The 18,571-nt window shown below is 39.0% G+C and overlaps 1 protein-coding gene across 12 annotated transcripts in view; it reads right to left on the reverse strand.

The window, feature by feature from the left end:
* Positions 1 to 18,571, reverse strand: part of GALNT13 (polypeptide N-acetylgalactosaminyltransferase 13) — a 360,918-nt gene that overhangs the window by 129,896 nt on the left and 212,451 nt on the right. For all 12 annotated transcript variants that reach the window (XR_016280868.1, XR_016280866.1, XR_016280867.1 and 9 more), the window contains one exon: positions 4,863 to 5,043. Coding sequence is in view for 7 of the 12 variants with exons in the window: in XM_089520006.1 (XP_089376132.1) it covers positions 4,863 to 5,043 (181 nt within the window). In the remaining 5 variants the exon portion in view is untranslated. The remainder of the gene's footprint in view (positions 1 to 4,862; positions 5,044 to 18,571) is intronic.

An 18,571-nucleotide genomic window follows, 5' to 3' on the forward strand; every position in this document is an offset into this window, starting at 1 on the left:
TTTGGTATCTGCTTTGTTAGCTTAAAGTGTTTGCTTTGTTTCTGAAGTAATTATTGAATATAACCTTTGCCCTATGTCTCAGAAAACTGATGCTGTTCTAAACTAAGTATAATTAAAAACTTAATCAAAATAGAAAACCATCACAAAAGCAATTACAATTGAACGTTGCATTACAAAACGTGCAGTTATTAGCTGAACCTACTTTCCTAGCACAAAATTAATATTAAATTGAAGCTTTCTGATAAAGGCCTCAAAGTAAACAACAAAATAATATCTACATTTGTGAAAGAGAAATACATAACAATAAAGAATAAGAAAATTAGTTTTGGCAGATTAGGGCCAAATGAAGCGGCTTCTGGCTGCTTTGTGGGCATAGCGTTCAGACAATGCACGTCCCCAATGTGGCCAGAAGCCATGGGGAGAGTTGGAAAAGCTGGCACAAAAAGGAGCTTTGAGATCAGGCCATGTGGTCACCACAGTCTCTGCCCGACCGTGGCCAGAGCAGCCTTTGGCTGCTCCTTTTGGCCAGTCTGTTTTGCCCCAAAGAATTCAAAATCCTTCTTTTGTATAGCGGTAAACATACCTCTCCAATGAAAATAATAGGCTAAGAAAAAATGATTATCATAGGAATTAAATCCAGAACAAGTAGGACTGTGAAGCAATATAATTCAAATTCAGACAGAGTGGCATTGCCCCCAGACAGTGAAAGCAGAGTATAATCCTAAATACATATGTGTGCATGAGATACAGTTCTATAATCTTGGACATCTGTTGCTGGACAGGACTATTGACATTTTAGCGCTGATCAGCATTAAGCTTTTGAAGCTTTCATGAACACAGAAAAATGTTAATAATGTTCAAGGGGGTTCTTCACTTCATGAGAGAAAGTTTATGGCTGTATTATATTTGTCTTCATGATGGCTGCAGAGAAACATAACAAGGCTATGCTTTTCTTTCACATATTCACCCACTTATTCTTTTTTAAATAGCCTTGGTTCATAAAGCTTGTTACACGTTATAAAAATTTCCCTAAATTTCATAGCTTCCACTAGTCAAGAAGAAAGCACCAATTATTAGAAAGCCAGCTGTACAAATAAATATAGTTGCTTTATTTCTGATCAAAGCTACAATTTGAAGTTTTAAATTCTTGACTTTGATCAAGGCAAGAAAACACCTTTTCCATTCGAAAGAGTGAAAATTCAGTAAAGAGCCATTTCAGCCTTGAGTCACTTTACTTCAAATTATCTACTACATTAGTTAGCTGGAAGCTAAAATAACAGTTTTAACAGAAAACTGAACTTTCTTCAGGTTCTATAAAATGAATTCCATATTTATAATAATCGCCAGTGTAACATAGATTAAGCTGATAAGTAACTGAATACAAAAGTAAATACCATATTAGCCATTCAATCATAGGCATATGGTCTCATTAAGGAGGTCCCATTAAAAACAACTTAGGCGGGATACAAACCGCCGCTTTGCGGCGCTTCCCCGCTGCCGCCGTTTGCTCCGCGCGGGAGCTGCAGCAGTCAAACTGCGCGGCTCCCGCGCGGAGCAAAAAAGAAGCTCCATTTCGGAGCTTCTTCTTGCGGCGCCTCTATGACATCACGAGGCGCCTGGCGGGGACTCGCGATGTCATAGGCGCCGCGACACGTCTGGACGCTATGCGTCCAGTACGTAAAGATGACGGCGCCCATGTGGAAGGGGCGCCGCCATCTTGTACATATTGTATACGTACTAGGGTTAGGGGGGTGCGGAAGCACCGCCCCTTCCTAACCCTAGTACGTATACAATACGTACTATGTGGCGGTATGTATCCCGCCTTACTATCATGTATAAATGAATTTAAAAGGAAGTTCTACAACTGGCCACAGGCATTTGTTATATCTATACTTTTCAGTATTTTAGTCAATACTGCATAAAAATGATCACTTACATCATTTATAAATATTTTTACCCTCATTTCTTAGACCAAGTCACTGATTTTAAAAATTAAATATTAAGGTTCCATATGTTTTATTGGACCTTTTATATTTGTATGCGGTCTCTCATAGTAATGTTTATCCTTCTCCTCCCTCACTACATAACTGTCATCCTCCGGCCTATGAGGGAGTTGACCAGGCAGGCCCAGCTTCATCAGGGCTAGCCTGGAAGAAGAGACTCCTCCTTCCATAATTGCCATCCTCCAGCCTGCAAGGGAGTTGACCAGGCAGGCCCAGCTCCACCAGGCTTAGCCTGAAGAAGAAGAGCTCTCCCTCCAGTCCATCTGCCTTGGTCCAGGCTCAGAGGGAAAGAATGGTAAATGAGTTCATATATTTTCCCAGGTCTTACTATCAATTGAAAGGGAAAGTTCCCTTCTCCTTTTGTGTCATGTCTTTTTAGATTGTAAGCCTGAGGGCAGGGAACCGTCTATTATCCCCTCTATTGTAAGCCGACCAGATTCCCAGTGATTGGGCAGCATATAAATAAATCCTATTATTATTATTATTATTATTATTATTATTATTATTATCATTATTATTATTATATTCAAGGCAACTTTTAAATTAGGAATTTAATACAGTCGCCCCTCTTTTTTCGCAGGGGATCTGTTCCTGACCCCCTCCCCCCACAAAAATGGAAAGTCTGCAATATTCAAGCCCCATTTATTTGAATGTGTACCACGCCATGGGTGTGCCCATTTTGTCCCCCTCCATTTACTCTCCGTGAATGGGTGAGGGACGCGGATATCATGTCCGCAAAAGCGGAGAGGTGACTGTACATGCTATATGGATGTGTTTGTAACTATATGGTACAGGATACAAATGCTCAAGCCATGCTTGTGTGGGTACTATGTTTGCAAACTGCATATATTTTCTTTCAAAGATTTCTTGTTATTTAGAAGCTTACTAAAACCTCTGCTTCTTTACGGGAGTGGGGAACCATGTAGAAATAGCTTTAAAGCAAAGGCATGTGAAAATAGTTGTTCCTCTTGAAAAATACAACTCCCTCTAGTTGTCCAATGATTGCTATCCCTTTGTGGTTACTTGCAGAATAGGATAGACATGTATGTAGATTGCACCTAACTGTACGTGGCAGTCATATATTGTAGTCACAGATAGTTAATGGTGTTATCACTGATAATGGCCAACCTCCTCTGAACAAATCTTGCCAAGAAAACTCCATAATAGGTTGACCTTAGGGTCGTTGCAAGCGGGAAATGACTTAATGGGAACAACAATGACAATATTGCTTTAAATATTGCACACAATTCAACTACCCATCCAGTGAATTCTTGTGCCTTACATGGAGAAATATGGGACAAAACCTAACTAGCATCTTACTGAGATCACAGAAATGGGAAAAGAAATTTAGACCATGGGTGCAACATTCCTGCCCTGTTACTTCACAAATGCAGTAGATGTTTGTTTATAACAAGAAGGTCTGATGTCACACAAACAAAAGGAAAAAACAAACTTCTCAAGAGTCCAGTCATGAGGAGAAAGGAAGAATTGTTCAACAGAAGTGAATCTGAAGCTTGTAAAGCTATGATACTGAAGACAAAAACTTTCTAGAATTGCCAGTCACTGATTTATTTTGTGAGTTCATCCCTAGCTATAGAAATACATTACCAGATCTAAGTCAAATGCATAGCCAGAACAAGAATGTCCAATGCAAGCATTGCTTTAAAATTATTTCATCAAAATATACCAAATCATAGCCATATTTTCACCTAGCAAGGTACAAGTAGTGGAATACAGTCAAATATAGTGTGATGGAAAATGCTGTTTTGGTTTATGTGTTTCCAGGTCAGTAGAAAAAATGCTAACAGTGATGAAAGCAGCTTTACTTATAACATAGCCACAAACTGGAAAAGTTTTATTTTGATCTGGAGGAAAAGCGGTATACAAATAAAAAATATTATTATTAAAAATATTATTATAATGATTTAGGACTGAGAATGGAAAACAAATTCAACTGGATTTTCCAGCTTCGGGTTAAAGTAGCTTTTTGGCACTTCCAGAGATTCATGGTGGGAGAAAAAACATACCCCAATAATTTGCACATGTGTGAGGCTTATGGGGAATTTCAGAAAAATAAAATATACACAACACTCTGAGTACTTTATGAAAGGCCAACTACTAAATGTTCATATAATTGAAAAAATATGCACGTTAACTGAAATATGTAGAGAAATTCACACATCAGGGAAAATGTGTTTAAATGCACAATTAAATTCCATTATTTATAAATAAATAAATAATAATCAAAGTTTCACAACCGGATATGAAAAAAGAAAAAAAATGAAAGTGAGCTTCAGAGAAACAAAACAAAACAAAACAGAGCTTTCCCCATCCCTGAGCATAAACGGATAAGATCAGAAGAGTCCACAAAGACTGCATGGTGCCTTGAAAGAGTTCTAAACAAATCAAATTCTGTCTGACATATTTATTAGTTTAAAAGCCTTTTTCTTTATTGCTTTTCCCTCTGCATTTGTTATTTGGTTGGTTAGATTTTCTATGTGAAAACTAATTACAGAGCCTATTTTAACTTTATCAAAATCAACAGGACTTTTTAATGATGCACTGTTAATATTAATTATACTTAATTCTTTTTTTTAAAAGTCTAGCTCATGGAACAGGGCAAGACTATCCTTAAATTGCCCTTTCTGTACTCCCAAGACCAACAAATTCAGGTGTCTCTACTGCATCCTTGAAATATTGTAGTGTTTGTTTTATCTACAAAATTATAAAAGTTGGTAGGAACAAAAACTGAAGTATTAAGTACCATTTAAATTCAAAACAAATATCTTTCAAGGCACATATGACACATTTACTTTATTATATATCTTTCATAAAAATTATTGAGACATATTTCCTTACCTGGGGATATTATGTAGAAGAAGTCTTTAAATTCATCCATCCATACTTCTGCAAGTCGTCTATTGTTCTTATTAATTACATGACCAGTACCACCAGGAAAGGTATAAGGTGTAGCCTTTCGAAAAACGTGGCCAACATGTGAACATGTTACAATCTCAAGTGAGCCTCCACATTGCCAGATCTGAAATTTAGGTAGTAAATAAAAATCAATCAACCTATTGTCAGACATACAATGAAGGCTTAAGTATTAAGATATTCATCATACTAGGATAACATTTAGTAGGCAAAGCTCAAGCAATATCCTTGAGACATCTGAACACATTACACTATATTTACTTGGGAATTATCACTCTAATTTTTCTAGGACTTAGCGACACGTAAATTGACAACTTAAGAGAATGCTGCCAGCAAATTCTCAACTCAGGTCCAAAACACACTGCTGAAACAGTCGAGTTTCAGACCGCTGTAACTTCCCTGGCTCAGTGCTAGGGAATCCTGGAAATTGTAGTTTATTGTGGCATCAGAGGTCTCTGACAGAGAAGGTTAATTGTCACACAAAGCTACAATTTCCAGAATTCCTTAGCATTCAGCCAGGGCAGTTAAAGCAGTCTCAAACTGGATTATTTCTGCAGTGTGTTTTGGACCTTAACCATAATTTAACTTTTGAAATCTCCAGATACATGAGTCCACTTCATGTCCCTTTTACCTATATGTTGAAAGATAAGTCAGGTAGAAAAAGAGAGGGGTGGGGGGTTGGGGGACAAAAAACCCAGTGTTCTGTTGAAGGAAAGGGTCCAGCAGTTAGCCAAATATTGTTCACTTTAAGGGTAAGGAAAGAATAAACCCTTAAAGTAAACAAAATTTGGCTACCAGTCCTGAAAAACAGCAAAATCAGGACTCAACAAATGCAAATGGGAAACCACCCAGGGTCAGGGGCTTTCCCAGCAGACAATGATCACTAATTAAGCAGACACTAACCCTCTTTGCATGTCCTCCCACCCTGAGGCCTTGCCATGAACAGAACAGTATACAGATTATCACCCCTCCCTACCCAGGGTCACACAGTATATATATACACACACACCTAACTCTCTTCCATGCTAGCATTCTTTGAAGATGCCAGCCACAGATACTGGCAAAACATCAGGAATAAACTCTTCTAGAACACAGCCACTTAGCCCGAAAAGCCCACACTCCCTACATATTTCCTAGTTTAGAGGCAATGTAGGGACTGTGAAAGTCCTTCAGTTCCTCCTTCCTGGACACCAGCCACTACCACTGATAGGAGGTCTTTTCCCTTGTGGATGGGGAAGCAGTTGTCTAATGGTCCCACCTGACCCCACTCATGAAAGCAATCTCCAGTGCAAAGGGTAATTGCGATTTTAGGCTGCATCAATAGAAGTATAGTGTCTAGATCAAGGGAAGTAATAGTGCCACTGTATTCTGCTCTGGTCAGGCCCCACCTGGAATATTGTGTTCAGTTCTGGGTACCACAATTCAAAAAGGACATTGAGGCCTGTTACAGACAGGCCAAAATAAAGCTGCTTCAAGTCACTTTGGAGGTATGGTATTTCAATGATGCATGCGTCCTAAGAGTCCAAAAGCTGCACCAAAGGCACGCTCCAGTCCTAAGGACTGGAGTGCAGCTTTGGTGTGGCTTTTGGACTCTTAGGACTCATGCATCATTGAAATACCATACCTCCAAAGTAACTCAAAGCAGTTTTATTTTGGCCTGTCTGTAACAGGCCTGAGAAACTGGAGCGTGTCCAAAGGAGGGCGACTAAAATGGTGAAGGGTCTGGAAACCTTGCCCTCTGAGGAACGACTTAGGGAGCTGGGGATGTTTAGCCTGGAGAAAAGAAGGTTAAGAGCTGATATGATAGCTCTGTTTAAATATTTGAAGGGATGTCATATTGAGGAGGGAGCAAGCTTGTTTTCTGCTGCTCCAGAGACTAGGACCTGGAGCAATGGATGCAAGCTGCAGTAAAAGAGATTCCACCTCAACATTAGGAGGAACTTCCTGACAGTAAGGGCTGTTCGACAGTGGAACACACTTCCTCGGAGTGTAGTGGAGTCTCCCTCCTTGGAGGTCTTCAAACGGAGGCTGGATGGCCATCTGTCGGGGATGCTTTGATTTGAATTTCTTGCATGGCAGGGGGTTGGACTGGATGGCCCTTGTGGTCTCTTCCAACTCTATGATTCTAGGGGCTCTGCTTCTGCCTGTCATTCACTGGAGGGAGTGGGAATATCAGTCAGTTGCTTCTCAATCAACAGGAGAATAGATCCTCATCAATTGCAGCAGCTGCTGCCTGGTAAGTATGGATGGGAGGTGTGATGACTGGTCCTCCAGTCACCTGAGGCTTCTCCTGAACTACAAAGGGTTAATCTGGGAGGAGGTACATGCTAATAAGAGATGACATCACATGCTAATGAGCTGTGGCATCATAGCTGATGCAAGGTCTAACTGACCAATCAGAGAGTAGGACCGCGAGATTCAAGAACTTTCTATGGGAAATCTTCAAAAAGGCTTGTGCAGCCATGTGGGCCCTTGATCCTCTCCTGAGGGGGGGACCAGATGATGTCTCTTGGAGTCTGGGGGACACAGACTCAGGGGAATGCAGGTCGAGCGGCAAGGGGCCCTCCCTGCATCCAGGAACTCAAAAGGACTATAAATCCCATCTTCCGTGAGTAGTTAGGAATGTGGTAGCTAGTGCGTTTAGGCCTTTTGTTATTTTCAACATTGGCTTGTGTGGAATGAACTCTATAACTATGTTCTTTGGACCTGCAAGGCAAGGGGGCTTTGCAAGAGTGATATAAATTCTTTCTATCCTATTCTATCCCTTTTCAAAATAAACTTCTTTCTTAAAAAAGCATCTGCTGTCTCTCTGCTCCTATACACGTGCCTTAACTCGGCTACTGATTGCTCTGGGTGAGCAAGAAAGGAAACTAGATCTCTCTCTGTCTATCCCTCACAAGTCCCAGTGTGTGTGGGGGGGGGAGGAGTTCATTCACTGGGTGGTGGCAGCGAAAAGTTCCTTTTTTTTTAAGGGATCCCCTGAGAGTAATAGTCACGCACAGGGCTTTGCCCTCAGGGTTCATCACAGGAGGGCAGGTAGACACTGCATAGCTATGGAACTAAGGTGGTTATGAATTTATATCAGGTTTAGTGAATTCCACCCATCATCATCATTTCCAATTTCTTCCTGAGTTCAACACTCAAGGCAGATTGCAAAAATTAAAACAAATACTCCTAAAAACATCAAACAAAATGCATCATATAAAAGTTTAAAGTTTAATCAAACTACCAGTAGTGATAAAACCAGCTAAAAACATTACCATTAAAGAGATAAGAAATAAGCATTATGCAAGAATTTTTCTCCCTGAGCAAACAGTCACTGAAGGTCTGCACAAACAAAAATGGTCTTTTCCAGCCTATGGAAGGATAGGAATGAGTACACCAGTCTAGCCTCTCTAAAAAGCGGGTTCAGAGCCAAGGAGCAGCCATTTTCTATGTACCACGAGATGTATCGGTGACGATGGTGGAATGGGGAAACAGCCTACCTTGAAGATCTGAAAAATATTGACAGACTCATATGGTGGAGTGTGTCTTCCAGATAACTTGTACTTCAGCCATATCAAACACATCAGACACTTCAGACAGAGGGAGTGTGGGTGCTAAAGTTTTAGAACAAAATAGATGAGGTCCTTTTATACCCAGAAAGCAAACTGGAGTTAAGCCTGTAGCTTCCAGGGACTACCACCTAAAATCTGCTCAAGAAACTGGCCAAGCCTCCTGATCGGTTAGGGTGAGGAGGAGCTTCCAGTGATAACAATAAGGACAACATCACCAGTCACAATATGGCTGTACTCTCCATCTACTCTCTACAAAACAGGGAGCCTGGGTAAGCAGGGATCATGAACTTCTTGTTATACATATGTTGTAGAAAAAACAAGGTACACAAATAGTATAGATGACAATGCTTCTGAAAGAACAGAAGTGCTGTAATTTGCAGACTTTAACCCCTGATCTCATATCTTTGATGCTGAGTATCACAGATTCTGTTGACAGTTTTCAAAGCCCTGCAATGTTTGGGCTCACAAATCACATGGAAGTTCAGAACAATGAGTTTCACATTATAGCAGAAGCAGGCTGATATTGTTTTTACTTCTTTCTCAAGAGTACTTTATTAATAATCCAGCCTTCAGACAGCTGTCACTTCATGATTTTGTCCCATTAGAAACTGTGTCAATGACTGCCTCCTATGCTGGAATATATCATAATGTATCAGAAACAGATTATGAGAAAATGAAAGGTAGTCACACCAAATACTACTCCAGGGATGTACAAATTCTCAAATCTGGTGGTGGGGAGTTGCACAGGATCCTCAAAACTCACGGGGCCATTGGAGTGTGGTTCTAATGATGGCATTGCTTGAGGAGCAAATTGTGCTAAAGATGTGTAATGTATTTTGCTATAAATTTCAGAGAGAAAAGAGGAGCAATTTTGGAGGCTTTTCAAAAATGTTCAGTTTTGTCATCCCTGGAAGATGAGCAACCTGACAAGGCCTGCAAAAATGCCATTGGGGCACATTAGGCTACATGGTGTCCACTCAGTGACCACTTATATAGTTGCTCAGCACCTGGTTCATGAAAAATTGTGTTTCTAATCACAAAGATATGGAACACTCCAATGGAATTAAGTACTGTACACTGTGGAAACCCAAATGGTTAATGTCACTGCACCATGTAACAAATAGAATAGAACTTGATGGTTCTACCAGATTTAGAAGAAATGTTTCTTCTCCCAATACTCCTCTCATTATCAGTTATAGATAGCCCATATGGCTTTACAGTATGTCCCACTTTTAACCATATCAGACAAAAAGCCATGAGATTTATGTAATAACATCAACAATTGCTACATAGCCAAAAACAGAAAACAAAAACAAAAACACTGCAATATATTGGGGAAAACAAACTTAAGCACAATTGGAGCAGAGCCATTGAAAACAATGGGACTTCATTAAGACCAATAGATTTCAGTAGGGTTACTTTAAGTATAACTGGGTCTGATTCAACCTAATATTATACAAATAACTCTATTTCATATTTTTCATTCATTTGTTCAGTTTTAATATCCCATTCTTTTGCCAGAAACTACATTTCTTATAGAGCTGCCAGGTTAAGTTGATTACTATTTAAGAAACCTGTTTTATCTGCTTGACTGACAGGGCATATTTAAAAAAATAATTAGATTTTAAATTCAAGAATTTACAAAAACTGTAGTAGATGTAAAACCAGTAGAAGCATTTCTCTGCTCTGTGAAGATAAAACGTTTCTAAAATGATACCTACAGCAACATGTACATGCATAATGTAAACAAGAGATCTTATTTATTTCAGAAATACTCCTTTTATTCATCCATACTCTTATAAGACATTTACTATGTTTGCATAATTGCAGTGTTTAACTCCACACAGAAATAGAGAACAAAAACCCTTTTAAAAAAAGTCTTATCAGAAAGCTGATCTATGCTCTTAATGATTCTTTCTGTACTTTTCTACCATCCTGTTGCTACAGAGTGATGAATAGTGTGCCTGTACTACTGAGAGTATTATGACGACAATAATATGATGGAAGATATAATAGGTAGTGGCTGCACTGTCAGCAGATGCAGTGAATCTACCTTGGGTTTTAGTCTGAATTTTAAAGGAGCACTGAAGGTGCTGGAGCTATTTTGGGGATATTTTCAGGATCCTGGATAGCTTCTTCAAAGTTGGGAATAATATTTGAACTGAATTTGCCACTGACATGAACGGACGTTTTCAGTCCATTTCCTTCCCCCGTCTCCCTGTTACTGCACAGTGAATAGGTGATTTCCCTGAATTATCCACCAAGAACGCTAGATCTTTTTTCCTTGGGTAGGCATAACCTATTCTTCACACTGTTAAATATAGATACCATTCAGATTTTAATAAAAATAACAGTGTGTCACATTTGAGATCATAGATTGAATTTGTTACTTTGTTGGCCATTCAGTCATTTTGGAAAAATCCTTTAGGAGCTCTTTGCTATTTGTTTTGGATAGTGGTTTGAATGCTGTACTACAACTCAGGAGGCAAGGTTCAATACCTTCCTCTGGTGTCACAACAAACTACAGCCTCATTCCCACTGATGGTATGACCCGCATTCGATCCCAGGTCTGCCACGGGGAAAACTCTGATTCCAAAAGGCCCCCCGTTCACACTATGAATGACAGTTAAAGTGTTGTCAAACAGGATTATTTCTGCATGGCGGATGCAGCCTTAGAAATAATAATAATAATAATAATAATAATAATAATAATTTGTATCCCGACTCCCGAGGCAGGTAACAACAAACATAAGAACAATAAAAACAGAACACAACAAACCACAAGTAAAAATATAGCAAAGCATATAACATCCAATTCCCTATCTCCCTCCCACCTTAAAATAGCATTAGAAATAATAATTCCCAACTGGAGAGTGAACATTCTGAGGAGGTCAATTTGAGAATGCCAGAACATATAAACAGAAACATATAAACAAGCCTGGACTTCTCCTAGGCATACACGCTGCCTCCTTCCTTCTCTCTTTCCTCATGAAGGACAAATTCAGAAACTTTCACTATTGTTTTTAACTAACCCTGATTTTCCCTTGGCCAGTTTTTAAACACAAGCTATTTTTTTATGAAGCCAACTCATGTAGACTGACCATAGTTAGTGGTTAGTTGGTTAGTGGTTAAACTAAACAACTAACACATGTTGGCAAAATGTACACCTATTCTTGTAGCAGATATGGAGGAAGATGCTGCAAAAGTGAGAAGTTAATTGCTACAGCTGGCTATTGAGTATGATCAATAGCTAAACTTTCACAGGACAGAATTAGGCATAGTTGTGAAGGTTCTCTGTGGTCCCTCTCTACTCCTGCTGGATAGGATCCCTCGAGGCCACCTTTTTATCTAAAAACAAATCTTGCTGCCACCACCTGATGGTTAACTGATTATACCTTAGCAATGCATGAGGACATTGACAGGAATTCCACTAGTATTTGCAAACCCAGTGAGGAACTACCTAAGTTAAGGCATGTGAAGAGGAATGCAAAGAGGCAGTGTACTTTAAAGAAAAGCTTTATTCTAACTAAGGAAGTTCTATAGCAACAGGTTATCACTACATGAAGGACCATGTACATAAAGTACAAGTTACAGAATACCGTATGTTCAGCCAAACCAGTAAATCAAATCAAAATCCTGACTTCACTGACTAGGACATGTTCCTAACCTTACTCACACCCCAGATGGAAATTGTAGTCCTTTGTGTTTTTGGATAGCTGGGAGTCTGGACTTCATAGTTCAGCTCCACCAGCTTCCTCATGGTTTGCTTCACAAGAGTCAGAGACTAACAGCTGCCAGACAAACAAAAACCTCGTGTTGCATCCAGCCTTTTTCAAACCTGTCTCTGAGAAACATCTTGAAAGTTCACACTTCTCCCCAACTGCTCATTTCAATGGACACTTGCCATCGCATCAGTTGTGATGTAATCCCTCATTAAAATATACTTCCTCAGTGAAGGACAGGAGAGATCCTTTTATGGCTGCAGGAGAATACTGCATACAGTGCAGCTGTGGACAAGTACACATAGGGACCACCAAACAGTGTTCACACATGAATCAAGGAACATGAAAGACACTGCAGACTGGGTTAGTCAGAAAAATCAGCAGTAGCAGAACATGTTATAAATCACCCTGGGCATAATATGCTATTTCAAAACACTGAAATTCTGGACCATGCCAACAACTATCAGGTCAGAATGCACAGGGAAGCCATTGAAATCCATAAACACCTGGACAATTTTAACAGGAAAGAACAAATCCTTAAAGTAAACAAAGTTTGGACACCAGTCCTGAAAAACACCAAAATCAAGACTCAGCAAGTGCAAATGAAAACCACCCAGGGTCAGGGGAGTTTCACAGCAGACAATGGATCACTAATGAAATAGACACCCTGAGGCCTTGCAATTCACTTCCATGCCAGAATTCTCTGAAGATGCCAGCCGCAGATGTAAATGTCAAGAATAAACTCTTCCAGAACACAGCCACATAACCCGACAACCCACAAAAAACTATGGTTATTTTGATGCTTGAAATTGAGCCAAGTAGTAATGTTGCTGTTATAAGTGACTAAAGATACAAATTAAAAATAAATTTCACACCTTTCAACATCTTCCTACTGGATTACCTCTAGGTCTACTGAAATGCTGAATATAGCAAAGCATCTGTTTTCAGCTAAATGCTGATCTGTGAAAGCCTTAGACATCCAATCTGAATGTTGTTATATTTAAGTAAGAAAAAGCCTGTACAGTTAAAGTTGATTTGCATTAATGCAAATTTTGCTATAGTAACTGCACAGTTTACTTAATTAGGCCTAAGACAATTCAGCATATGTTCATTAGTATACCAAGAAAACACTGGGATAGCCATGACAATATCAAAACCAGTATTCACATCCCACAGTGCCTATCTCTTTAAATTGTTGCTTATCTTTTCTAAACTTTACTTGTTTATTTTGACTTTGCAGTAATAGACTTTTGTCTATTACTAATTCCATTTGTGGGGTTTATTTGCTTTCTCTAATAGATCCTGTTTCTTTATTTTTATTTTATTTTATTTTTGCCAACATCTCATTTATAATGGACCAGTGTCTCCATCTCCATAATGCTGCTATGGAAATCTCTCAGTGAATGATTTGTTACTTCTAGGTGATGGATCCACCCAATGATTTCAATATTATCTATATTTGCGCAGTAATTTGATTATGGTTCTGTTATTGCTACAGGTAGTTTTTCTTTATTTTGAGTTGTTGAAGGCTTACATGCCCTTTTGAAATATTTGATTCTTCTGCTTAAATTAGGAAACCTTACCAGCATGTATAGTTACTTTTAAGATGTGTTTGAGATTAATTAATGTAACTGACCAAAAATTACTGAAACAATTTCTAACATCTCTACAGTGTTCATCTTTTCTTAGAGCCAGCTCTCCTAGCTTTCTGGAGTTGGGCCAGTTGGACTGGAGTTAGTACAACCTTGTAGATTGAAGGCAACATTAAACAAACTGAAGCACTATACAATAAAACCCATCTATTGGTGTCTGGCTGCATCTGCACTGTAAAAATAATGCAGTTTGACACTGCCATCATTGAATGCTATGGAATTCTGGGGCTTGTAGCTTGTTGTGGAACAAAAGCAATTTTTCATAGAGAAAGCTAAATAGCTCACAAAACTACAAATTGCAAGAATCCATAGTATGATGCCATGGCAGTTAAAGTGGTGCCAATCTGTATTATTTCTTGAGTGCAGATGCAGCCTATGAGGTGTACCCACTTCTCCTTTAAAAAAACAAACTAGCAAACCCCTTTTATTTGTGGGTGAATCTGGAAGAAATCTGAATGTCTAAAACACTTGTTCTGAGGACTCTACCCTGACAAATTTAAGGTGAACAAGTCCAAGAATTATTGAGTGTTAAACAACATAGAAAGAATTTCAGCAATGGAATACAAACGATTGTGCCAAGACACTTAAAATGGTGCTGCCTAATATGCTATACAGAAAGACACGGAAAACACACTAAAGAAATACGGTCATGTGAGCACAAGAAAGAAAAACATGAAATGTAAGATTGGAAGAGATTTTTTTCAGAGTTGAAAAGTAATTTTACTCCTAATTCTAGGAGAAAAGTCAAAACAGATTAAAGTAAACATTAAGGGATGTGCCCAATCAAGAAACTTATTAACATGGGTTTTAAAGGATAAGCCAATGGAAGACCTTTTGAAAGACTGGAAACTGTTTATGGACTTTTGGTACAATAAGAAATCTAACAATATAACTATTTGTGGCTATGGCTATTAATAATTTTAGCAGGATTATTTAGTTGGATCTGTAATGGTAGAATAATTTCCCCCTTTTAATTTTTATTACAGTTTCAGGGTAGAGGGGGGTCAGAGCCCTACAATTTATCAGTTTTATGACTTTTTTCTTGTTTTTTGCTCTTTCTATTTATTTATTTTCTTTCTTTCTTCTTTTTCCTCTTCTATTTCTGTTCTTCTTCTCCCTCTCCTATTTATTTTGATTGTATAGTATTTTATTGTACGTTAGTGTTTGTGTTAAAAATAATTTAAAAACAAACAAGCATAGGCGCGTTACAGACGCGCCAAAGCGGCGTAGTAGGGTTGACTCGGTGCATATTAGGGTTGAGAAGGGGCGTCCCTTCCGGACGCCTCTAACCCTAATACAGACCGAGTCCGTACAAACTGGCGGTGCCCGTTCCACACAGGCGCTGCCATCTTGACGTAGCAGATCCGCACGGCGCATATGATGCCGTGAGTGTGCGACATCATAATTGCACCGCAAAGAGAAGCGCCATTTTGGCGCTTCTTATTTGCAGTGCGGAGGAGCTGCGTGGTTTGGACGATGAGGCTCCTCCGCGTTGCAAATGACAGCAGAGGCAGACCGCCCGTTTTGGGTGATCTGTAACGTGCCATATAGACCCAATCCCATTGCTATCTTGGCAAGGTTTATACAGAGAAGTTTGCCATTGCCTTTTGCTATTGCTTTGCTGACTGAACAGTGATCCAAAACTACTATACCAATCTGGCTCTTTGTCCAAAAACCTAAATTTATCTCGATACTTAACAGCCCTGACAGGTCTAAATACATTCACAGTACTTTCATACAAAGGGAACTATGGCTTCATACTGGAGAGAGGCAGGCATATTTCTCTGAGGGAGGGGCTTTGTAACTACAAATGAACAAGTTAATTTTTATTGCCTGTCCATTACTGCCTTTGTCCCCAGTCAAGCTCATGGTCATAGGTGATGTGGCCTAACTTTTTTATGTATACAGAGTGTTCCTTAATAGCATTTCTAGAAAAAATGTAGATCATCATATGCTACCCAATTCCTTCTCCTATAGAACTCTCATCTCAGTGCAGAAGCCTATGAGCTTCAAAAGCCAGTGTTATGGTTTATTTTCTGTCTTTTAGCCACTTTACTTAGGCTTTTACCCCACATGGACTTTGGTTTTATGGTCAAAACACAGCTACTGCTATAATTCTTTTGAACAATACTAGTACCTTTCACTTTTGTTAAGCAATGCATAAACACACAGCAAACATAGGACAGGATTATTGCTAAAAGGTACTAACAACACATCCAGTAAAACCATTTTTAAAATTCCATGAGTAAAGTCTGCAGAATAAAAATCTGCATTTCCAACTACTCAAAACACAAAAACAAACTCTCAGTCAATGGGGATAAAAATTCTGCATGAGAATGAACTAAGCAAAGATTTATATGCCTAAGCTTATGGATGAACTGCATTCATTCTTAGGGATATCAGATTTGAAATGCTTAGAAAATGTTGTATTTTGACAGCACTTTCAAAAATACAGAGAATTAGGATATTTCACATTTTCTAGTACAGGGATATGTCAGTTAACAAACTTTGAGTTCCAAAACTGGGAGGGAGGCAGAATACAAATAATAACAAGATTTTTCAAAGGCTTTTTACATCTCCCTACCCCTTCCCTTTTTCCCTCATCATCCTTGGTCTAGTTGAAAGTTTTTGAGCATCATCAACCTTGAAAGGGTGGTAAAAGGAGGGCTAGAGAAACACATATTTTTACTGTTTGGTTGCAGCAATGTCTTTGTAGTAAATTATGCAGTAAACTTAGAAATACAGTTGGCCCTCTGTTTTTGCGGGGGACCGTTCCGAACCCACACACAAAAACGGAGGCTCATTCATATCCATGCCCCATAGGCTTGAATGGGGTGCATGTCCATGAGCGTGCCCCATTGGAAACAATGGTGGTCACCTCTCTGTGAGTATTCAAGATTGTGGATTCCAGATCCGCATGTTAGGAGGGGTGACTGTAGTCACATTCTACACCCCTATTCTGTCATTTATGACTCTGGTACAAAATTTTCTTTTAAAGACTAAAATCATACAGACACCCCCACCCCTCCAAATGCATGAAAACATTTTTAAAAATACCTATCTTCAGTACAAGATCCTAAAACCTTGTACTACTCTCAATATCTCAATTTTCTCCTTCAAAGATGCTCAAACTAATGACAGGAAATGAAGCATCTTCATTCTATGTTAAACCCATCCCATTAGTGGACGAACCATTATGTATGTGGGAAGGCAAATGTGCATGCAGACTAAAAGGTTCTCATGGAGTTGCAATTTACCCAATTGGCTACAAAAGCAGTAGGCTATATTTAAACTCTGTTTTTTTTCTTCTTTCTCAGTTCTGCTTATTCTCATTGTTCCATCCAGATCCCAAAACAGGCACTTTTCACAGACATCTCTATGAGATACATTTTAAGACTCCCACTGATAATTTGCTGTGCCTCTCTTCTTTCATTTGATTGAGCTGTTTCTCTCTCTCCAAGAACCAGCCACTGTGCTTTTGTATTCCAGGTGTAATTTGTTGCTCTTTTTAAAGAAAAACAAAAAGAAACCTGGCCACTGCAAGGAGGACAAATGTTTCCTCTCCAGTCAATTTATTACTTAGATTCCCTAGTCAAACAAAAGCACAACTAGGCTGCAGCCCCTGCCAACAACTCACACTGTCACCGAGCAGACAAGGAAAAGGGAGGGACTGACAAACTTTGGTATATAATTTAGTTTTGCTAAACCCACATGGAATAAATTTCATGCAAGGGCTTTTATATTTTTAGGGTTCTTAAAAAAAAGCACCACGGTGAATGCCTCTAGAGCTCCACTTATCCCAAACTTTTGAAATGATTTAGGTTCCTTGCCCTGAGAAAGAAAGTGAATTACATAATTCACCCAATTACAATGCTCTAGTGCTTAAAATTCTTGTTAATGCATATAATACACAGTGTTTTGTTTGCTGTTGCACAGCTCAATGTTCTGCTTTTGTTTTTGCATACTGCAGTAAGACATCCAGGAAATAAGCTGCTTGTTAAACTTCCCTAAAGGTTTCAACCATAGGATTTTGGAGATAAATCAATGGTGATGCAAAGTAAGACACACACACACACACAAAAAGACATGGCATTGAGTGAGTGGGTCTGGGGCTTCAAAGCACTTCATGAGGGCACATGAGGGCCTACTCTTCCCACAGTAATGTAAAGTAAAACTGCAATCCTACCTCTTGCTTATCAAAATCCCACTGAATTAACTTGGTGGACAGATATGCACTAAAATGCAGTGTAAGTTACCATGACCCTTATTGCACAAAGAAACAAAGCTGAAATGAAACCAGAGAGTAGTGGCTTTCCCCATGCCTTATTGCATGACACTGTAGCACTTCAGTACTCTCCCCAAAGTAAACAGTTGTCAAAGCGAGTCTTTTTATCTAGCCAGAAGAATCAGTTTGACAAAGGTTTCACTGTGACAACTGTCTCCTGTGGCAACAGAACTGAAGTGCTACAACATCATGCAGTAAGGCATGGAGAAAGCTGCTACCCTCTGGCTCAGTTTCAGGTTTGTTTTCTCATGCAATAAGGCGCCAAATCTTCAGTACAGAGGCTTTAAAAAGATGGTATATTTATATAAATAAGAACATATTTCAATCAACAGGCTTTTTTTTAACTATCAGTTTTAACATTCATGTTTTGTATATATTTTTACTGTATTGCTCTTTTAAACTATAAGCCACCTTGAGT

Source organism: Sceloporus occidentalis, unplaced genomic scaffold, assembly GCF_023333645.1.
Source record: "Sceloporus occidentalis isolate IW3139 unplaced genomic scaffold, rSceOcc1.0.p SCAF_4, whole genome shotgun sequence".
Classification (NCBI taxonomy): domain Eukaryota; kingdom Metazoa; phylum Chordata; class Lepidosauria; order Squamata; family Phrynosomatidae; genus Sceloporus; species Sceloporus occidentalis.